The sequence below is a fragment of the Podarcis melisellensis genome (genome assembly GCF_964234715.1).
Source record: "Podarcis melisellensis genome assembly, chromosome: 17".
NCBI classification, from domain to species: domain Eukaryota; kingdom Metazoa; phylum Chordata; class Lepidosauria; order Squamata; family Lacertidae; genus Podarcis; species Podarcis melisellensis.
This window is the reverse complement of record NC_138534.1, coordinates 870,392-893,859: the sequence shown is the minus strand read 5'-3', so window position 1 is coordinate 893,859 and position 23,468 is coordinate 870,392. Positions and strand designations below refer to the sequence as shown.

At 45.4% G+C, this 23,468-nt stretch overlaps 1 protein-coding gene and 1 long non-coding RNA gene across 3 annotated transcripts in view; one reads left to right on the top strand and one right to left on the bottom strand.

Moving 5' to 3' along the window:
• The window catches only part of UBA1 (ubiquitin like modifier activating enzyme 1), a 47,503-nt gene that overhangs the window by 7,337 nt on the left and 16,698 nt on the right, over window positions 1-23,468 (bottom strand). Inside the window, exons 1-15 of one of the 2 annotated variants that reach the window (XM_081895177.1) lie at window positions 22,205-22,353; window positions 12,137-12,253; window positions 10,805-10,863; window positions 10,437-10,605; window positions 10,204-10,338; window positions 8,903-9,009; window positions 8,569-8,659; window positions 8,176-8,308; window positions 7,006-7,103; window positions 6,489-6,635; window positions 1,614-1,790; window positions 1,187-1,294; window positions 793-873; window positions 556-711; window positions 44-209 (exon numbers count right to left, since the gene is read on the bottom strand). In XM_081895177.1, coding sequence (XP_081751303.1) covers window positions 44-209; window positions 556-711; window positions 793-873; window positions 1,187-1,294; window positions 1,614-1,790; window positions 6,489-6,635; window positions 7,006-7,103; window positions 8,176-8,308; window positions 8,569-8,659; window positions 8,903-9,009; window positions 10,204-10,338; window positions 10,437-10,605; window positions 10,805-10,863; window positions 12,137-12,253 — 1,744 coding nt within the window. In that variant the 5' untranslated portion in view covers window positions 22,205-22,353. Of the gene's footprint in view, window positions 1-43; window positions 210-555; window positions 712-792; window positions 874-1,186; window positions 1,295-1,613; window positions 1,791-6,488; window positions 6,636-7,005; window positions 7,104-8,175; window positions 8,309-8,568; window positions 8,660-8,902; window positions 9,010-10,203; window positions 10,339-10,436; window positions 10,606-10,804; window positions 10,864-12,136; window positions 12,254-22,204; window positions 22,354-23,468 lie in introns of those variants that run through there. The other variant, XM_081895176.1, reaches the window with a different exon arrangement.
• On the top strand, window positions 13,995-16,469 carry LOC309360643. Its single transcript, XR_014164236.1, has 2 exons — window positions 13,995-15,467; window positions 15,509-16,469. It is a non-coding gene; the product is annotated as an uncharacterized lncRNA (long non-coding RNA).

Below are 23,468 nucleotides of genomic sequence, written 5' to 3'. Positions count from 1 at the left end.
TGCAATGCACAGGTAAGCAAGTCAACCCCTGACAGATACACACGAGCATCCACGTTGTCCAGTGCATTTGCCACTCCGTCGAGGCTCTCAAAGAAGTCATCATCATAAACACGCTCTGTGTCTGGGCCCACACGATCTTGGTGGCTTGTGATGTGGATGTTCGGGTTCATTTCCTTCACGGCCGCTGCGGCTGTATCAGATTTCATTTTCTGGGCAGACAGAAAGTCACACAATGTGGATACAGCACTACAGCTACGAGCTTCATCCCAGTGACTGTTTTTGCTCTGTATTAATGTTCAGATATAACTATGACTCGGTTTCATTATGGGTTTATTGGTCAAACAAGGAATCTTGAAACTGACACAGAATGCAGTACCAGAACAAGCAGAGTTTCAGGAAAAAAGCTTAAGCAAGCACTAAGTGATATCTGCACAATCTTTTATAATGGTTGGGTTCATTGGGGCTTATGGAACAGGTACTGTGGAAGACCACAGACCTCTAAAGCGTCACTCACCCCACTCCCAGCAAAAGCAGCTGCAGATAAACAGAACTTACTGTAACATCCCAAGGCCGGAAAAGGAACTGCCGGTTGAGGTTGGATTTCTCAATTGTGTCCATGTCAGTCACAGCCACCTCTCCACCTGGCCCACACCCCAGACCTATCATAGCAAAGTTCTTCAGCAGCTCACAGCCAATGGCACCAGCACCAACCTAAGAGTGGGAAAGAGCAGAAATGTCAACAAGGTGCTTGGGATACTGACCAAGGCATAGGAAAACGGTACTAGAACTCACCAGAAAATACTTCTGCTGACTCAGCTTATCCTGCAGGTCACTGCCAAAGACAGCAATCTGCCCATCATATCGACAGTGTTTCTATAAAGAGAGAGGAAACAAAGACAGCTTTCATCTCTTCTTCTAGCCAATGCTTGATTTCTCTATTTCCTCAACCTTGTTGTGGTCCCCAAAAACAAACTCCAGCCAATGTTACAGCATATTTACTCCTGTACATATCAGATGCCAGTTTGTTTGTATGTAAAATACCACCCATAAGGTCCTGCTACCCTTAGAGCTCTCCCTTTTCAGTGCAGAAATTTAAACATACTCCTTATCCGGGGCTTAAACCTTACAGCCTCAAATGAACTTCCCTCCTACTCCTGGCATGCATCTCAAACCCCACACTGCTTACAGGGGTGCACTTCTCCTCAGTCAGGGCATCCTTGTTTTCCTCAGGGAGGCACTCCAGGGCATCAAAGTACAACCACTGTGTAACAGGCATGAATTTGCCTGAACAAGCCTGAAAGAGAGTGAGGAAAGAGGAAGACAGTCATATCTTATGCCATGGTCATTTGGATTTTTTACAAAGAGGCCAGTGTCCTATTTAAGGACATGGGCTGGGTTGACACTGCATGCCAAACTCATCCACCTTGGTCTCTCTATTACTGAGGCAAAGATTTTGCTGTTCTAAATAGTCAAATACAAAGCTCCTGGTTGAAGAAGAAATTGATGATGATAGGAAACACAAAACTACAAATTATTTCTGAAGAGAACCCAGGACCTGAGCTCCTAGCCAACTTCCCCAATATCTGGGGTGAATTCCTGGAGCCTGGCATTACCTTCATGACTTCCTGTGCAGCCAGTCCTCCAACAAAGGCATTGACAGGAGCCAAGTTTCCAGTAGCTTGGAAGGCCAGTTCTTTGATGACATCCTCATTCAGCTGCTCTTGTCTTAGTGAGGGTGCCGCTTGCTCATTCAAATCCTTGACCAAAGCTAGAACCTCACTAGCATCTGCCTGAAAAGGAAGGGAGAGAAGTCAGACATAGGCTAGGAAAAGCCCCTGATGTTCAGTTAGATTGCAGGATCATTCAGGCATGCAGAGATTTGACAAATATAATGGAATGGAACTACAATAAATACATCTAATCCCCTTGCAAAGTTTCTGGCAATACTTTTGAAACTGATATAATAGCATCTGCAGGAGACTCAAGAACTGAAGTACAGCCTTTGCCCTGTGCTGTTGCCCAGCTCTCACACATACCTATTAAACAAGGATTGTAGGTATTTCACCCCACAGGGTGTCAGGGAAGAGTTAGAAGTTTCCAGTTTCTCAGAGGGAGAAAGCATTCCCCAAGGGGGGAGGGAGAGCAGTGAAGCTAATAGAAGGGAGCAAGAGGAACAAGAGGGGGGGACCGGCTGTTCCCAGGAAAGGCAAGGGTTCAGTTCTAGCTCAGATTGGGAGGAGGGGAGATACAGGCCAGCTCTAGCCAGGAGGGTAGGAAAAAGAGCGGGAAAGCGAAGGGAAGGGCGCCTTCGCCATTTTGAGGGTGGCTGGTCACGGAGAAGCAGAGCTCAGAAGGGATCTGAAAGAAGTGACTCTGAGGAATGATATTTAAGAACCGTTTATAAGATTGTTTTGTTAATACGCAATAAAAAGTTATAAAAGACAAGAAGCGTTTGTGTGGTGATCTGAAGAGGACAACGACCAGGCCTGGCACAGAGGCACAGGCAGTTTTGAATAAGTTATAGAGCACAAAGTACCCCCCGCCAATAAATTCTTGCCCCTCCACTTGAGTAATAAAGCCAGAATATGCAAACAACTAAAAATGATAAAATCACACGTGTAGAATTGTATTTTTCTGGATGCACAATTCACATCGACAGGGTTCACAACTAAACATGCACACTCTTAAACCCCAACAACATTACATACAACAATGATCACATCTTCTTTCCCATATACCACTCATTTCCATTTCCACTTCCTGCCTGAACAATACCTTTTGGAAAATAAACAGCAACTGTGCAAAAACTGAAAGGGTTAGGGCCAAACTAGACACTCTGAGTCTTGCATTTGAAGTGCAAGTAGTGCCCACAGGAGCTTTTCTCCCAATGCAAGTACAGTGGTGCCCCGCAAGACGAACGCCTCGCAAGACGAAAAACCCGCTAGACGAAAGGGTTTTCCGTTTTGGAGGCGGTTCGCAAGACTAATTTCCCTATGGGCTTGCTTCGCAAGAAGAAAGCCCATAGGGAAATCTCCGGGGACCTCTTTTAAATGCTAGCGGTGGGGAGCAAAGCCTTTCCCCCCCCCCTCCGGCCTTCAGAAGAGGTCCAGGAAGGCCGGCGGGGGCCGAAAGGCTTTGCTCCCCACCGCCAGAATTTTAAAAGCAGTCCGGGATAGCAGGGAAGCGCTTCCCGCTATCCCGGACGGCTTTTGAAGGCAGGCGGGGGGAGCAAAGACTTTTGCCCCCCGCCAGCCTTCAGAAGAGGTCCAGGACCTCTTCTGAAGGCGGGCGGGCGGCAAAAGTCTTTGTCCCCCCTGCCTGCCTTCCCGGGGGCTTTTAAATCGCCCCGGGACAGCGGAGAAGTCCTCCGCTGTCCCGGGGGGTTTTTTAAATGCTGGCGGGCGGCAGCGAAGCATTCGCTGCCGCCCGCCAGCATTTTAAGATCGCCCCGGGACAGCGGAAAAGTCTCCGCTGTCCCGGGGGCTTTTAAAATGCTGGGGGACGGCAGCGAAGCCTTCGCTGCCGCCCGCCAGCATTTTAAGATCGCCCCGGGACAGCGGAAAAGTCTCCGCTGTCCCGGGAAGGCAGGCGGGGGGGAAGCAAAGACTTTCGCCCCCCACCAGCCTTCAGAAGAGGTCGGGGGACAGACTGTCCCCGGACCTGGTCTGAAGGCGGTTTCCATAGGAACGCATTAATTGATTTTTAATGCATTCCTATGGGAAACCGTGCTTCGCAAGACGAAAAGACTTGCAGAACGAATTAATTTCGTCTTGCGAGGCACCACTGTAACAGCTTTGGGTGTACAATCAGGAGCCCAAATGAAGAAGGAAAGCAACAAACTCCTCTCCATCTGCTGCAGTCAGGATAATTATCAGCCTCAAACAGATGCTATTTTCATTTTTAATGGTGAAAAGGTGAATTTAACATGACACAACAAGTTTGGCCCTCAGCTTCAAAATGAAGCAAAATTGAGTTGCCTGATATAATGTCTGATTTTACAGGGATGGGGGTAGGTCAAGGTTTTGAAAATGGTATAGATGCAATTTACTCAGAACAAAAGGCTAAATTAATTGTGAACAATGTAGTGATGGAAGAATTTAAGATTGAGAAAGGAACACGACAAGATTGCCCAATCTCTCCATTGCTTTTTATATCAGTCCTGGAGGTTCTGCTAAATATGATTAGAAGGGACAAATTGGTTACAGGTATACATGTGGGAGCTAAACAGTACAAACTGAAAGCATATGCTAATGATTTGGTATTGACTTTACAGGAGCCAGAATCTAGTACTAAAAGAGTACTGGAACTGATTCAAGAATTTGGTCAGGTAGCAAGCTTTAAGTTGAATAAGATGAAAACTAAGGTTTTAGAGAAAAATCTAACTGTGATCGAGAGAGATAAGTTTCAGAGGGAGACAGGATTAACACTGGTTAAGAAAGTGAAATATTTGGGGGTTAACATGACTGCTAAGAATGTGAATTTATTTAAGGATAACTATGAAAAATGTTGGATTGAAGTGAAAAAAGACTTAGAAATATCGTCAAATCTGAAGTTATCACTGTTAGGCCGAATTTCTGTGATAAAAATGAACGTATTGCCAAGGATGTTGTTTTTGTTTCAAACATTGCAAATCTTGGATAAAATGGACTGTTTCAAGAAGTGGCAGAGAGATATCTCCAGATTTGTCTGGCAGGGCAAGAAGCCTCGAATAAAATTTAAGATATTAACTGATGCTAAAGAAAGAGGTGGATTTGCCCTGCCAGACCTCAAGCTTTATTATGAATCAGCCGCATTTTGCTGGCTGAGAGAATGGCTGCTTCTTGAAAATACTGATGTGTTTCAACAAGGTTTCAACAATGTATTTGGTTGGCATGCATATCTGTGGTACGATAAGGTCAAAGCACATAAAGCGTTTAAAAACCATATTGACAGAAAAGCACTGTTTAATGTTTGGATAAGATATAAGGACTTGTTAGAAAATAAAACCCCAAGATGGTTGTCACCAATGGAAGCGAAGGCTCAGAAAAAGCTCAATATGGAGGCCAAATGGCCGAAATATTGGGAAATTCTGGAACAAGAGGGAGACAGATTAAAACTGCAGAGTTTTGAAAAAATAAAAAATAGAGTGCGAGACTGGCTCCATTACTACCAAATAATGGAGGCATATAATTTGGACAAAAAACTTGGCTTCCAGGTGGAAAAATCAAAATTGGAAACAGAATTGTTAGATCCCAAAGTAAAGAATTTGTCAAGAATGTATAACTTGCTGTTGAAATGGAACACTCAGGATGAAACGGTGAAATCTGCTATGATTAAATGGGCACAAGATGTTGGACACAACATTATGATGGCTGACTGGGAACAGTTATGGACCACAGGTATGAAGTTTACGGCATGTAATGCCTTAAGAGAGAATATAATGAAAATGATCTACAGGTGGTACATGACACCAGTCAAGCTTGCAAAAATTTACCATTTGCCCGACAATAAATGTTGGAAATGTTATGAGACTGAAGGTACATTCTTTCACCTTTGGTGGACATGCCCAAGGATTAAGACTTTCTGGGAGATGATTTATAATGAAATGAAAAAGGTATTTAAATATACCTTCCTGAAGAAACCAGAGGTCTTTCTCCTGGGCATGGTCGGCCAATTGGTGCAAAAGAAGGATAGAACTTTCTTTACGTATGCTACAACAGCAGCAAGAATACTTATTGCAAAGCACTGGAAGACACAAGATTTACCGACCCGGGAAGAATGGCAGATGAAGTTGATGGACTACATGGAACTGGTGGAAATGACTGGCAGAAGCTGAGACCAGGGAGAAGAGTCGGTGGAAGAAGATTGGAAAAAAATTAAAGACTATTTACAGAAACATTGTAAAATTAATGAATGTTAGAAGGATACGGGAATGAAGTTATATGGCTTTAGCAGAAATGTTATAAAGAATTAAGTAAAAATAGATTGTTAATGGGCCAAAGGGGGAAAAGTAAGATTAGACTGCGTTAAGATAAATTATAGGACAAAAACTGAGAAAGATGGAAAGGATTTGCTGAAATAGCTAACTGAACTAGAATACAAAAAAAGGAGGCGTGAGGAGGTCGATGAAACAAGTAAATGAAAGATAAGATATGGAAATATTGGATGTGTTTTTAATTGTTTCTGTTTTTTTGTTTTTGTTTTGTTAAGATAAGTAGGGTTTTTTGTTTTTTTATGTATTGTAATGTATTGTTTTGTTCTGTTTAACTTTGTTTTTTTCCTTCTTTCTGTAATCCTTAAACTCTTAATAAATATTACTTTTAAAAAAAAGAAAGATATGTCAGATTTTTTTACATAAAATGCTATCTGCACTTATGTTCTCAGGAGGGAAGTTCTGCTTTTTTTCAAAACTTGGGGTTTCTGTGGCTAGTATGAGCAGCTGCAGCTATAGAGAACTTCAAATCATGGAGATAAAGGTACCACATTACCACCAAGAAGGAACAACCTACCTGATTACGGGGCTTGGGGAAACGATCATGCTTCTTGCGAAACTCGTGCAAGGCCTGGAATCCCAAGTGCAACTGACCTGGTCGGTCAAACTTGCCAAAGTCAGTAATAATGAACTCTGGCTCCAGCAAAGAAGTGCGCAGAGATTTCTGGAAGAGAAGAGTGAGAAAGTGTGCCCTGATAAGCAGATGAATATTCTCTTTGAACATGTAGACACCTGCTTTATCCAATATAAACAGTGGAACTTCAATACTGCCACATTCACTGCAGTTGTAGGTTAAACATTCCAGAACCCTAGATAGGAACATTCACTACAATTGGGGCAGCACTATCAACCCAGTGAAATGGGAAGTGCGTAAGATCACTTCATGGCTCCAATTTTCTATGGCCAAGGGGAGAGTCGATAGCTCCAGATCATGATGCCTCCCAAGGAATGGCACATGTGGCCCAAAGGGGACCAGGCTGTTCCAGCACAAGAGCACTGCAAAAAAGCCAGAGTCTGTCAGCAACAACACTTACAAAGCTAATCTTATTTGGCATCTTGACCTGGGTGACAATACCACCACGTATATAGTCTGAAAAGTTGGAGGTGTCGCCAATGCTGAATGTGTAGGGGCCTGAAAGAGAAAGAGAGAACACATGTTTTTGTCAGTCTCATGCGAGAAATCAAACTAGGAATAAAACGGTATTTGGGTCAGGGCCTCCAGCAACCATGTCAAAATGTTATTATTAGTACAACTATTTATTACCTGCCCTTCACCCTAAGGTCCCAGGGCAGATTACAACATTAACACACAATATTAAACACAGTTTAAACAGCTTACCATCACAAAAATAAAGTGGGCCCAAAAAATATACACTACTGGTATCAAAAGCAAAGCGGCACGCCTTCAGCATTCTCCAAAAGCTGTACAATGAAGGTGCCAGATGCACCTCTGTGGAGAGGGAGTTCCACAGCTGAGGGGCTGCCACAGAGCAGGCCCTCTCCTGAGCTGCCACTCCTCTTGAGCCTCTGAGTGTAGAAGAACTGCCGAGAGGGCCAGCTCTGCCAATATTGCAATTGGGGACACTCTATAATAAAAGTATGGAAGAGCTTTCAATCCTTTTAATAGGATTAAATTATAATTTGGGGAAGGAGAGAAGTGTTATGTCTCCATATACCAGAGGAAACAGAAAAAGGAGACATGAACAGGTTGTGAAATGAATTTTATTCTATGCCTATGTGTAAAGGGGTTGATACGGTTTTGAGTGAAGGGAATGGTGTGCTCTCAGGTGTAAGACAGTAGGAGGAGACTTAAATTGCATGATTGTTTTAGGGATGGAATGTTAGAGAATGGGAATGTTTGTTGATTTAGGGATTGATAGGCTGTGTCTAGGTTAGAAAAGGGCTCTTAGGAAGACAATCATGAAAGCGGACAAGAAAGAGGATGGTCAGAATTAACATTTGTCTAATTGTACATTTTTTGTTTCTGGCATGTTTAATCTATTGTAACCCTTTTAGGGTATATGGGGACAGAGCAGGCTAAAATTCCAAATAATTAAAGCAAATGCTAGAACACCACTGAAAGGCATTGATATCTATCCAGGTAGTTTTGCCAGACACTTAGAGAGCCTAAAACCCCAGCAGCATCCCATTCAAGTGGCATCCAAGAGTTGCTCTGCTTAGTCAAGGCACCAACAGGATCTCACCAAGCACTTTGATTTCCATTGGTTCACAGTTGTTGAGCTCCTTCATGCCTTCAACTTCAGTGAAGGAAACAAAGTCGCCAGTCTCAAAACCGTGCCGAGCTTCATCCAGACAGGTTACCTCTCCAGGGCACCCCTGTACAGAAATAAGGGAATCACAGAACTGTAGAGTTGGAAGGGACCCTGGGGAGCATTTTGTCCTATGCAGGAATGTCAGGTAAAGCATCCATTAAAGCTGGCCATCCAACTTCTGCATAAAAACCTCCAAGGACGTCCACTGTCGAAATCAATGCAAGACATTGCAGGAGGCAATGCATACATGTGCCCTCTATAAGGAAGACTGCACATCTTCATTACAGGAAATAGTTGTGGCTTCCGGCCTCAGGAAGGAATTACCTTGGTAATCATGGAGACCATGGCGCTGAGCGGCTGCTCCCCATTAGTGTCTGTCACAACCATGTCATCACCAAAGTCACAGAACAACTGGCTGTAAGGAAAAGGAAACAGGGTGAGGGGCCAATAGTGCCATTTCCACTGCAACCCAACTCTCAGTGCTGTCACTGATGCAACAATACCCTAAGCAGTAAGGCTGGGCTGGACATGTTATTGGCTATAAAGACTGGAACTCTCAAAGCTGCCCATGTTAGACAGGATGGAGAGCCCAGCCAAAGGAAACGGTCAAGGGTTGCTATAGCAGAGATAAAAGAACAGAGCTGGAATTACATCTTACCCGAAAAGGCCCTTTGTATCGGCCACGACCAACTTGATGTCTTTGCCATGGCACAAGTCACCTATGCGCAGCTGCTCCTCCAAGGGAGTGTTAGTGAGCACAATCACCTGCAGAAGGGACAAAAGATCCTTCTAAGTGCTACTCTAGGCAACAAACACTCTGCCACTGTTGTTAACACCACAGATCTTGAGCTCTGTACCGGCTCATTCTTAGAGTGAAGTTTAGCAGAACAGGAAGGCTAAACAACAAGAGGGCTTTTCTCCACAACACTGCTTTTCCACTCTGTTCTATGGCACAGAGAATTAAGAAGCTCTGCTTTCAATAATATTACTTTTCTTAGAATCTCTCACCAGTGAATTCCTGTGGCTAGCTGGCTCTTAAAGCTATATGCACCCACAGGATTAGACTGACTGCAGCAGAAAACATGGAAACGTATACATAAAAGCAGCAGCAGTTATGCCTCGAGCTCTAAAGTAAGCAGTGCGGCCCCTGCCTCTTCACAAGGATTTGTATTAGGACTTGTGTTATCTAAGATTGCTAAACTATCCGGAGTCAAGGAAATAGTGAAGGAACCTGGCCTCCAAATGACAAACAGTTCATGATGGCCAAGTTCCAAGCAGACTAAAGAGATTCAAAACGGCTCTCCGCAAGCTACGTGAGCAGATGGAGAGGAAGATGACATTCGGTATATGTACAAATGAGATGCATGTCACATTGTTAGCCCTGATAATTAAATGGAACTTTAATGTACAGTGGTGCCTCGCAAGACGAAATTAATCCGTTCCGCGAGTCTCTTCGTCTTGCGGTTTTTTCGTCTTGCGAAGCACGGCTATTAGTGGCTTAGCAGCTATTAGCGGCTTAGCGGCTATTAACGGCTTAGCGGCTTTAAGAAAATGGAAAAAACCTCGCAAGAAATGTCTTGCAAAGCAAGCCCATAGGGAAATTCGTCTAACGAAGCGACGCAAAAACCGAAAAACCCTTTCGTCTTGTGCGTTTTTCGTTTTGCGAGGCATTCGTCTTGCGGGGCACCACTGTATGGGCCAATACCATTTGGAATGTTAGATGGTGGGGACAAAGTATCACAACCACTATTGTTATACTGAATTGTCCTCTGAAATTCCAGAAGCACCTTGCTGTCCACTGCTGAAGACAAAATTCTAGACTAGATGGACCCTTGATCTGTACAAAAGTAATTATTATATCCTGCTATCTAACCCTCCTCTCTTCTGAAAACCAAGCCGACATTTCCCCTATGAAGAGAAAACCAGTTATCAATAAGCTGCCATCCTGCTTTACAGTACCTGGAAGTTGCTAAGGAAGTCCTCACTGAGGGGCCCAGTGTAAGAAGTAACAGGTACATAGGAGTTCAGCTCAGCTAGTCGAGGCTGGGATACTTCAGCTCGATTCTTTCCAAGGTCCTCCTCACGCAGGTAGAACTAGAGAGTGAGGGGAAAGGGTATGAAATGTATGGAGCAGTATGCCTACCAGAAGGAACACACTTTAGGCCATTTAGGTAAATGCAGGAGGACTCTACCTGGGAAGAGAGGTCAGACCACTCAGCCACACCCTGATCATGGATTGTGACAGATTTCACTCCTCCCAAGATGATGTTCTTGGCAATCTCCACACCCAGTCCTCGCAGGCCAGACACCAGAATATTGGCATTCTGCATTCGTTTCATGGCCTCATGGCCCAGTACATATCTGCTCAGAACAAAGGGTGGAGGGAAGAATCCCAAAGGGTTAATTTCAGGGCCTTGCCTTCCCAACCAAAACCCGAGGCATCTTGCCCCGAAACTGCTCCCTCCCAGCAGCAGAAAAACAGCTGAAGATCAACAGCCACAGAAGAATAGCACCACAACTCCTTTTGTAATGGTGACCCCCCTGCCTTTCTGGTACTTACAGCTGCCTTGAGTACAGACCCTCATCAATGTCCGTTTCATTTCCATTCTTGGCCATACCCTGGAAAAAAAAAAGGAAAGAGGGTATCACTAGCAGAACTTGCTCTAACACAGTGTTTTCCTCTCAAGCTATTTGACTGCACCACAGAATAAGTGGAATACTGACTAGTACAAAATGCAATGACTATTGAAGCTTTTTGGAAATCAAAGCATTCTTTTTTAAAAAATACATGCATTTCCAGGCCTCCTGGTTGCTGACAAAAACTTAACATGCACAGTCTGTTTCTAAAGGGAACAGCTAAGGCTGCCCATGGTCAGGAAGCAGAGTTGCAAACGCATCCACCCTTTCAATTATTTTGTAGCATTTGACAATATTGGCCGTCTAATATTTGACATTCAGCAAATGGGACCAAGCTATATATATGCCTATACATTCAATTCACATAATCTTATCCCACTAATGGAATTTCCAGCTGTATAGTTTGAGGCCTTTCCAGCTCAAATCAAGACCTGAGCCAGAATTAGGAATGAAGGCAGCTGTAAGTCATGCAGCTGGTGCCTTGATTCTCCAAATGACCTGCTGAATAAGGAGAAGGGTTCTCTTGCTGGTTGCCTGCTACTTGCACACATTATGGTAGGGCAGGAGAGCCTCATCTACACAAAAGCCAGAGGCTTAAGGCTGTAATGCTGGGCTATTGAGCATAACTGAAGGCTCCAAACAGTTGGTAGAAGCAGGATGTTTGGCTAGTTAATACTGATTTCCAATATATTCAGAGACAGTCCCAACCAGCTATTACATTTTATAGGAGTGTTGAGTTCTTGTGCTGATTTTACGATAGCTGCCTTGAACATTTGCTTGCAGATAACAAGGTTCCCAACAACTCCCACTGAGATCTACAAGGGGAGGAAAATGGGGATGACTGCACTGTCAAGGCTGCAAGAGGTCTGTGAGCAAAATTCTGGGACATGTCTAGTTTGCATCTAAATGATATCCCTGAGGCTGCCCTTTTGTTTTCTCTTGTGTAATTGTCACCTCAGAGGAAAAGGTAAATTACTGCTGCACCAAGAAACTACAGTAGTCAAATCTTTCTCACCCTCAGCCCTGACAGGGTGGCCCACCTTCCACCCAAAAGATGGTGCAGAACTACACTGTACAAATGCTGCAGAAGTTCCTGGTGACAAACAGACCCTTTTTCTGTTCCACCCATCATGGCAACAAACCCTTTACTAATATCAAGACTGTGGGGTCTGACCTAGTTTCTCCTTGGAACAGATACTAAAGTTTCCCCACTAAGAATCAGGATGTAAGAAATGGGCTCAACACAAAGTCTTACGTTGGCAGGCGCCTCGCGCAGATCAGTCTGTACGGATTTTCCAGAGGAGCAGTTTGAACCCGTCTTCGTCTCCGAATCAGACAAGCGACGCTTCTTGGACAACGGCGAGCTGGACATCTGAATGCAGTAAAGGGGAAAATACAACTTGTTAAGAATACAAGGCTCGGTCTATAGCCTGCAAGGCACAAAGTCCCTTGATTGTGTTGGCTTCTGGCAGCAGAATTCTGGCTCTGCCCAAATATACAAGACTGTCATTTCATGTGAAGCAGGGGTGAGAGGAAGCAAAACCTTTTGACTCTTGCAATGAATGGGTCATAAAAAGTGAAGGTCCCCTCGATGTTAGTCCTAAGCAGGTCTCTGCTGCCAAATGGGACACGCAGCTCCTTCATCTGAAGGACTGATACCACTGGCCTTTTAGGCTATACAAAGGAGGCTATTCCATTGGAGGTACTCACTAGTATGTCCTAACAGTTAATATGATGTTGCAGCACTCACAGATTTCCCAAAGTGTTGGCTTAGGAAGTTCGGTGCTACCAAATGTCCTGTAAAGGTAAAGGTACGGGGTTGCGTGCTCATCTTGCTTAAGAGGCCGGGAGCCAGCGCTGTCCGAAGACACTTCCGGGTCACATGGCCAGCGTGACGAAGCTGCTCTGGCGAGTCAGCACCAGCGCAGCACACAGAAACGCCGTTTACCTTCCCGCTATAAAGCGGTACCTATTTATCTACTTGCACTTAGGGATGCTTTCGAACTGCTAGGAGGGCAGGAGCTGGGACTGAATGACGGGAGCTCACCCCGCCGCGGGGATTCGAGCTGCCGACCATACGATCGGCAAGACCATACGATCGCCGACCATATGATCCTCTTCATCCTGGAGAAGAGTGACTAGGGGGTGCCACAGGGGTCTGTCTTGGGCCCGGTCTTATTCAACATCTTTATCAATGACTTGGATGATGGACTCAAGGGCATCCTGATCAAATTTGCAGATGACACCAAACTGGGAGGGGTGGCTAACACCCCAGAGGACAGGATCACACTTCAAAACGACCTTGACAGATTAGAGAACTGGGCCAAAACAAACAAGGTGAATTTTAACAGGGAGAAATGTAAAGTATTGCACTTGGGCAAAACAAATGAGAGGCACAAATACAAGATGGGTGACACCTGGCTTGAGAGCAGTACATGTGAAAAGGATCTAGGAGTCTTGGTTGACCACAAACTTGACATGGGCCAACAGTGTGACGCGGCAGCTAAAAAAGCCAATGCAATTCTGGGCTGTATCAATAGGAGCATAGCATCTAGATCAAGGGAAGTAATAGTGCCACTGTATTCTGCTCTGGTCAGACCTCACCTGGAGTATTGTGTCCAGTTCTGGGCACCACAGTTCAAGAAGGACACTGACAAACTGGAACGTGTCCAGAGGAGGGCAACCAAAATGGTCAAAGGCCTGGAAACGATGCCTTATGAGGAACAACTAAGGGAGCTGGGCATGTTTAGCCTGGAGAAGAGGAGGTTAAGGGGTGATATGATAGCCATGTTCAAATATATAAAAGGATGTCACGTAGAGGAGGGAGAAAGGTTGTTTTCTGCTGCTCCAGAGAAGCGGACATGGAGCAATGGATCCAAACTACAAGAAAGAAGATTCCACCTAAACATTAGGAAGAACTTCCTGACAGTAAGAGCTGTTCGACAACGGAATTTGCTGCCAAGGAATGTGGTGGAGTCTCCTTCTTTGGAAGTCTTTAAGCAGAGGCTTGATAACCATATGTCAGGAGTGCTCTGATGGTGTTTCCTGCTTGGCAGGGGGTTGGACTCGATGGCCCTTGTGGTCTCTTCCAACTCTATGATTCTATGAAATCCTAGGCACTGAGGTTTTACCCACAGCGCCACCCGCGTCCCTCCAAATGTCCTGTATTATCAACATAAAAAGACCCCATTGCCTGCTGTTACTGAAAAGGAAATCTTAGACCAGGCATGTCCAAAGTCCAGCCCGGGGGGCCAAATCCGGCCTGCTGGTCAATTTCCTACCCCCCCCCCAAGCAATTATGAGAAATGAATCTGTTGCGGTCCCTGAGCACCTGCTGCTCATCTTGTTCTGCCCAGCAGTCAACGCTCCACCAAAGCCATTTCTCTTCACCAGGGAAATGGTGTTGCAGGTTTGTCATGGAGCTCTCCCCTGTGTCACTCCTTTGGTCGACCAATCTGGTCAGCCGGGGGCATGGCCTAACCCCATTTAAGCAGAGCGCAGAGGATCTTGCCGCTTTCTCTTCAGCATTGACCAAGAGCTGCAGCTCTCCAGCATCGACCCTCGCTGGACGCTCCTGGGAGCGGGTAATGTGTGCCCGTGTGAGTGGTGGAGGAAACAGCTGACGGGAGGGAAGATCATGTGGGGGGAGCGCTCGGGGCAGCATCCCGTTCTCCTACCTCCCCCCTCCCTTCCATGGCTCCCTGTGAGAGTTAAAGTGAGGGCAGGGGAGAAGAACCACGTAGATTGCCTTGAACTCCCTGGAGACAGGTGGAACAAAAATGGGAGGATAGGTGGATGGATAATGCTAGATGCTGCTGGATGTTGTAGTCTCCATCACCTGGGGTACCAGGTTGACAAAGGCTGCTGTAGAGTCTCAGGAGTTGAAGCAGCCCAGGAAAGGAGATGCCACTAATAATGGACAGCTTGTTTCTTTGAACTTTGACCACAGACACTGTTCTATTCTGTCTCCTAAACACTGAAGTGTAAATGTAAGCTCAACCCAATAACCCTAACCCAATAATTTTACAGGGGAGCAATCCTTAAAAAAGCTCAACAACTTTGACCGGCCCTCACGCATGTTCACTTCATCAAATCTGGCCTAGACTAACCCACTGTGTAAAGCTGCTAAATCTCAATGTGGACATCTGAACCACATGACCTCATTCTAGGCTGCTCCCTCCCAGCAGAGTTCTCCAGCTCAGTACAGGAAGAATCATAAGTCACACAGACAGGGCTGGCAAGGGAGGGGCTGGATATGAGTCAGCTGGGAAACAATCAGCCTTAGCTGGCAGAGGTTAGATCATTCGGAATTTCCAAGCAATGGGCTTGGAAGATCAAGGAAAAGCAGAATGCAATCAGGTTCTCTCTTTATAGGTCCAAAAACCTCTCCCAACAGGGAGACTTTGTTGAGACGTGGCTGACCAACAAAGAACTCTAAGTGGAAAATTGGGACTTGGTCACACCATATAACAGAGATAATGGTAATAATCTCTATGACACTGGAGGTATGCAGGTAGATCCTAATATGTGCCTACTGAGAAATTACCAAACACCCCACTGAATTCAGCAGGACTAATTCCCTAGGAGTTTATGGTCAGGATCTCAGCTTATACTGAAAACCTCTTAGAATTATATACAGTTACACTTATTTGATTTGAGATAATTCATTAGCTTTTACAATGTGTGACTTTATCCAAGTGGACTGAGTTCAAACAAGTTTCTTCATATAACCCTAGGCAGGTCAACTTTGTTCTTGTTTTGTCTACTGTTTCTTTTGACCTAAATTCCCATTTATGCATTTCAAAAATTTACAAAGCAATCCTGCGTATTCATACTTGCTTCAGGACATAAAGAGCATCCCTAAGGTACACCTAGCTCAGAATTTTTTGCAGTGATTCCTGGCAGGCACCAAGTAGTCCACTAGAAACTGGCCGATGATCTTTCAACAGACCATCAACTACCTTCTGTTAATAGAGAGATCATAGGCAGGCAGAAGAGAGGTGAAGAAGAAATACCATCCAGCATCACAAAGTGGTGATGAAGGGAAAGACCACTACTTCCCTACTTCCTCCCTGAACACCAATCCCAGTGCCCAGTGTCCTGAATCTGAGCCAGTTCTTTTGTACGGTGGCCGCTTAAATTCATCCACAAGTACTGCTTTTATTCTTGGGTCCAAAACAGACAGCTGGGACAGTAGCCGGGGTTCCAGCACTCCAGTTGCAGCTTTGTCCTTATACTCCCACAGCATAAACAACTGCTTGCATTTCTGCAGAGCTACACCCTCTCTGCACCCCATACAGGAAGCCAACAGTGACACAGCAAGTTGGTGACAAGTGACTACATTTCTTCAACCAGGAGAAAACCAGGATCTGAAAGACATGTCAGAAAGAAGCACAAATGCAGCCTTCCAAGAGGCAAAGCAATCTACAATTTGCTCAATCTTTGACAGAATGTGACACACAAGAAAAGAGTACCAAGATCTAAAAGGTTAGAGGACAAGGAAAGAGAAGACAGGAAATAGGATTGGGCAGGACATGAGGACTTATCTGTTGTGTCTTGGGGTACTATAGGTTAAGGCTGGGACATTTTAAGAAAGGGCTTACTAAAACAGAAAATGAAATGGGGTTGAAGCGAACTTCGTTTCTTTTTAAAAAGAGAACTGAGGTACCTTAACAGCTAGCAAAGGGAATTCTAGGCTAGGATATACAGTGGTGCCTCGCAAGACGAAATTAATCCGTTCCAGAAGCATGGCTATTAGCGGCTTAGCGGCTATTAATGGCTTAAAGAAAAAGGAAACAAACTCGAAAGACGTCTTGTGAAGCAAGCCCATAGGGAAATTCGTCTTGCGGAACGACTCAAAAAACGGAAAACTCTTTAGTCTAGCGAGTTTTTCGTCTTACGAGGCATTCGTCTTGCGGGGCACCACTGTATAGTACATAAGCATCTCAGGATGAACAAGAACATAATTTAAACTATTTCTGCAATAAGGCAAAATACATGTTGGGTGGAATTCAATGTTGTGCTAAAGCGATTGTTCCATCAGTGCAATCATTTGGGCTTGTTAGACAGAACTTCCCCCACTCCTCCCTGGCACGCTGTTCTGGGGTGGGGGTTCTTCTTAACACCCTGAGCCAATTTCAGGGTGTTGGTGATAGAAGGGGGAAATCCCTGTTGCACAAGTGGAAGTTCTTGCACAGGCTTCCGCTTATGGGATTAATTTTTGAATCTTACCTATGAACGGTAAGCTTAAAAGCATAACCAAAATAGAAGCCATTCCATGCAAACGGAAACCCAATTCAATTCAGTTAAATTTGGGCTACACACCACGACATAAATGGTACATAAAGATGTAAACTTTAATGCCTTGTGTATTTTAAATTCAATGTTTTTTTTTAATGGACACACCATGTGCATTCACATTAAGGATTCTGAGACCTCAAAGAGTTTCTTCTTTAATAGATAGATAGATAGATAGATAGATAGATAGATAGATAGATAGATAGAGGAAGAAAGAGAAAGCTTTAGAATAGAAAAAAAATCCCTGATCAAAGAAGAAATCGCCTGCCAGCAAACTCAAAACTTGCATAACAGCCCAAAATCTGACCTGGTCTATTGACATAATTTTAAAGGTGTCCAGGTAGTGCGACAAAATTTACAGAAATCATTTAACTGTTCAAGTTATGGAGTTTTAACATGCGAGGAAACGGCGAAACGTGACCCGCACATGTGCAGACGTGTCTTACGTTCTGTTCGGGATGTGAACGGGGTTCCGGAACAGATCGCCTTCGCATCCCGAGGTACCACTGTATTGGCATGGAGGCAACTGCCGAAAACTAACTTGTTCACCCTTGCTTTCTCTGGGAGGTAAACTAGTGATTTGTTGCATTTTTGTACTTTTATCCAAGTGTGTAATATTGTTTTGTTCACCACCACAGTATTTTTTTCTAAATTTGGGCTGTAGTTAATTTTCTGCAAATGAATAAAATCAAACAAGATGGGGAATTTTGGCTTTCACAGATTTGGGACATACTGGAATATATGCACAGAGAGAGAGAGAGAGAGAGAGAGAGAGAGAGAGAGAGAGAGAGAGAGAGAGAGAGAGAGAGAGATATATTAAAGGTTCTTTGTACTTTATCAGTTGCCTTCAGGAGAATCTGTAGATGGAAAACAGGTTCAATCTCATATGAATAAGCTAACCCACATGTCCTGCTAATGCAGAGAAGGTAATTTGCTGCAGTACTGGGAACCAAGAAACTGGCATCACAAATCCAGATACAACAACAAACAATTAAAAAGGGACTGATGAGGAATCTTGCTATACTGTCGTCTAGAAGTTAAACAGAATTAAAATTCCCTTCCGACTTTCTGAGAAATACTTATTTTACTTAGATTAGTTTAATGCAAAAGCTTGTCTTTACTTGGGTCCATGGTCCTGATAGGTTTCAGTCTTACTATGGTTTTGAGAGAGTTGGTGCATCCTCTACGCAGGGAGGACTGACAAAAACCACAGCAGTCAGCTCTTTGATTAATAAAAGCAGGTAATCAGTGAGCTCAGCAATTTTCAGTGTGACTATTGTTTAAGAAGGTGCATCTCCAATGAGGAAAGCAACTCTAGCATGGTCCACCACATCCAATTGAATTAAAAGGCTACTGAACAATGTAATCATTTGGTGGAGAGCCCAAAAAGAGCTCCCACCTTCTTATTCACCGTATCCAATGTTGCAGCATATTTCTAGCACAGCAACAATAGACCCCAAAGATAAAACAGATTACAGTGACACCTCTGGATACACACACCTCTGGTTGCGTATCCTTCAGGATGCAAATGCGGCAAACCCGGAAGTATTTTTCCAGATTTCACCGTGTGCGCATGCGCAGAAGCGGTCCCTCTAGTTGCGGAAACCTTGGGATCCAACCGGAGCTCTGGAACGGATCCCGTCCGCAACCGGAGGTACCACCGTATAGGGAAAACTGCAAAGGGGTATATTAGTCTTGAGTTCGGAACAAGCAACAGTCTCGCCCAGTAGTTTTCCTATGAACCTTGGAATCCTTTGGAAGCTTATCAGCCCCTGATTAAAAGGTAAGTCATAGAGAGCAGGTTTCTCACAAGGACAACTTTTTGAGCATTACTGATCTACCTCAGCAACTGAAAGCAACAGGGGAGTGTCAGGCACACTCTAGGATGCCCTCAATTTACATAGGATAACAAACCTGATTAGTACCACCCCCTGAACTAAGGCAGTACCCCAAAATGCTTCACAAATCCAGGAATTCTGTGGCAGATATGCTGCCCAGCAAATGAATTCATGTGCAAAACGTCGAAACAATTAACTACTGAAGAAAAATAAAGGAAAACTCAAGTTCCAATTGGTTTAACTGCAAGAACTGAAGGACAACCTGGGCACTCCTTGGTCGAACAGTCCCAGCACTGAATGCTATTTCATCATGGGAAACAAGAGTGTATGAGATATTATTATCTGACAAAAACCAGCCTGATGGAAACATAAGAGCTGCAATAGTATGGTACTCTTCCTCAGAAATGTTTGAAGAAGTTTAACTCTTATTTGAACCCCAGATGGAGTATTCAACACAAGTAAGCCATTCAGATTACAAGTAAGTAATCTGAATGACTGTAGAACCAGCAAAAAAAATTCCTTCCAGTAGCACCTTAAAGACCAACTAAGTTAGTTCTTGGTATGAGCTTTTGTGTGCATGCACACTTCTTCAGATACACAGATACACTTCTTCAGATACACATAGAACCAGCATGCAGGCAGTTAGGCCAATGTGAAAAAACATGTTTACACCTTGAATTTAGGTATGGCAAAACCAAACTAATCATGTTGGCACAAGACCCATTTGGGGTGATGTGATAAGGCACATCAGATAGAACCTGGCATCTGAGAAAAGCAATAAGCCAAAAAATATTCCAGGTCATAACTGATCATCCAGGCAAATGCTACAAAAAGACAAGGGAGGAAACAGAGTGAGAGTGAACCAAACGCCCGCATAAAGGATGTGATTTAGTCCTTTCCATACTTGACTGATATTACTGTGGCTATTTCCTTTTACATAAGTGCCCATTTGCAGAGGCCGACCATATGCAGGGAATCAGATCTTTGAAAGTTGGCACATGTAGCTGGTTGCTAAACAGAAACCGTTCACACTGAACATGGTTGTCAACTAATAAGTGATAACCAGACCTCGTAATCAAAATGCAAACTGTGGTGGGAGTTGGAGAAAACAGCTGATCTGAAAATTCCAACTAGTCAAGGACAATCTTTTAATCAGGATTAATATATTAATAAATAGGGACTAACATCATTTGACTAGTACATTTTTTTAAAAAATTGATTCTAATTGAGCCATCTGGAACCTGGACAGCAAAAGAGGCTAGCTAAGATGACTGTCCCTTGTCAAAATGCTAATTCTGCGATACTAGAAGAGTAAGACATATAAATCAATGTGGTTTCAGTCTGGCAACTTTAGCACACAAGCCTTTCAATTGTACCAAGGATGAGGAATAAAATTCCACCAACCTTATTTGCTTATTGTAAGCAGACCACTGATCACTCAAGATTAGGGGAGATAGAAACAGTCTATTCCAAGTAGTTTGGTTAGAGAAAAGAATTATGAGATGGAACTGACAGATGATTCCTTAGCAAGGATGAAGTTCTACTCCTTTCCAAGCCTTCCTGCTACAAACCCTTCTGACAATAAAACTAAGATCCTTACTCTCCCTCTATAGATTTAGACTATACTGTATCTGGCTGAGATTAGCCATAACTTAACAGTACTACTGATCAAGAAAATCAGGTCTCTCATATAACATGTTGCAAGTTCTCGCAGAACTTTGACACTTAGTTGTTTCGAGCCACACCCAACCAGCTGCCATTTGTCTTACACACTGGAGCCCATTCTAACAAAGGATGCCAATAAAGGGTCATAGTAAGGAAGGCAACTGTCCACTTAACCCAGGGGTCAGCAACCTTTTTCAGCCATGGACCGGGTCCACTGTCCCTCAGACCATGTGGTGGGCTGGACTATATTTTGAAGGGAAAAAATGAACGAATTCCTATGCCCCGCAAATAACCCAGAGATGCATTTTAAATAAAAGCACACATTCTACTCATGTAAAAACATGCTGATTTCTGGACTGTCCGTGGGCTGGATTTAGAAGGCGATTGTGCCGCATCCAGCCCATGGGCCTTAGGTTGCCTACCCCTGACTTAACCTCTTGCTCAGGGTAAGTCAGGCACTATTCCTTCTGGGCAACAGCCTGGCAGACCTACATTCAAACTGCCCTGCAATACATATATTACAGTGCCCTGCAATACATATATTACAGGGATATGGATCAGTGATAAAGAGGCAACAATCCTGAGTTCCTATGCTCTCCAGCCTAAAGAGACCTAGCAGGAAAGTGGATTTCTATGCAGGAGGACACCTGAGCAAAAAAAGTTGCTGGTTCGTTTTGTGAAAATTGTACAGCCTCACAACCCTGTAACCAATAACGTATGAGCATTTGCAATCATTTAGCAGCCTAAATTTCTCTTCCGAGACTAAAGCAGATCCCACCCCAAATCGAGCTTCCTTCAAAGGCATGCCATGTGCAGGCAAGCTTGAAAGAGCTGTTACTCTATTATTTGACTCGTCCCATGTTTTGCACCTCCGCAATAATGGTAAGGATGGGGTATCCAGAGATCCCGGGCTCCCTTCTCCTTGGAATGAATCCCTTTCGCCCCCGCCAGGAGAGGCGCTAAAACGCTCCCCGTCCCCGCTAGCCCCGCACTTGCCTGCTCCCAAGGCTCCCAGCTGACTGACCCCCTGGGCTTTTTCTCCTGGCTCTTCTCTGCAATCCCCGCCTCCTCCATCCTGGGGGGAAAGAGGAGAAGCGAGGCCGCGGCGCCGGAGCAGCTAAGGCCGCAGGCGCTTCCCGGCTTCCGCGAGGGGCGTCCCGGCCAGGCGCGTCACGCGAGGACCGAGAAGGAAGCGCCGCGCCCTCCCGCTTCGGGGGGGGGGGCTCCTTTCAAGTTCTGGCAGAAAGGGGGCAAGTGGCGGGGGGCGGCATTTCTGAAGGAAGCGAACACGAGGCCCGCGCCCCTCCCAGCCTGGCTCCTCAAGGGCGGGCCGCCGCCCCTTCTACGGAGCAGCGAGAGGCCAGGAGCCCGAGGGGCGGCGAGGGAGTCCGAAGGCCGAGGCCGGAGCGGCTGGGAGGGGACGGGGGAAGTGCTTGTTTCTATGGCGACAGGCATCCTTGGGCGGGTTCTGTTTCTATGGAAATGGGGAGCGCGGAAGCCGAGAGCGACCCCCCCCCCGTTACCAATGAGGCTGTGTCAGGCCCCGCCGCGGCCGCCGCTGCTGCCGAGTCACCGCTCCGCGCTGCTGCCGCTTCCTCCTCCTCTTCCGACCCGCTCGGACACAAGATGGCGGCGGCCGGGCCCGGAACAAAAACCTCCTCAGCGCCGCTCCGCTCCCCTGCAAGCCGCACAGGGCCCCGCCCGGCCCTCGGAGCGACCCCATTGGGCTAGGCCTGTGCCCCTCACAGGTGCCGCGCGCCCGGATAGGCTGGCGCGGGGAGGCGGGCGGTCGCCGGCCCCGCCCCCTGACCTAGAGACCTACCTCCTTTTATGATGAAAGCCCCAGGCAAGGGAAGCCCCGCCCTCCCGGCTCGGGGAAGCGGGGCGGGACTTTCCGTTTCGGTGGCCCCGCCCCATGGCAATGCACAGGCTGCAGCTCAAGGTCTCAGCCCACAGGAGCGGTAGCGGCTTCAATCCTATTCCTCCCCTCATCAGCAGGTGAGCCCCGACTGCAAGCTGCCCTCTCCCCCTTCTGTCAAGAGCAGCGCAGCGAATCGTCATTCATTAAACAGTGTGGAAAATGCTTAGGAAGAACAGTGGACTCTCATTCCGAGGCAGTTTTTAAGCAGAGCTTGGGTGGCCATCTGTCATTGCAAGGGGTTGGACTGGATGACCCTGGGAGCCCCTTCTAACTCTACCAGGCCATGATTCATTGTTGACACAGTCACCAACTCCAAAGTCCTCATACAAAAAGGCATCGGTTAGTTTTCAGTGAGTCCCTGGATTTCACTTCGTTTTTGCCACAAGACAGCTACTCCTACTATAAAACCAAGGTGGTGCAGCCAGGAAGAATGGGGCACTTAAAACTCTTTGTGCAAATCTTCCTTTTCTTGTGGAGCAACCTATGCTTTGTTGTTTAGTCGTTTAGTCTTGTCCGACTCTTCGTGACCCCCTGGACCAGAGCACGCCATGAGAACACTATCCAACCATCTCGTCCTCTGTCGTCCCCTTCGCCTTGTGCCCTCCATCGTTCCCAACATCAGGGTCTTTTCCAGGGAGTCTTCTCTTCTCATGAGGTGGCCAAAGTATTGGAGCCTCAGCTTCAGGATCTGTCCTTCCAGTGCGCACTCAGGGCTGATTTCCTTCAGAATGGAGAGGTTTGATCTTCTTGAAGTCCATGGGAGTCTCAAGAATCTCCTCCAGCACCATAATTCAAAAGCATCAATTCTTCGGCAATCAGCCTTCTTAATGGTCCAGCTCTCACTTCCATACATCACTACTGGGAAA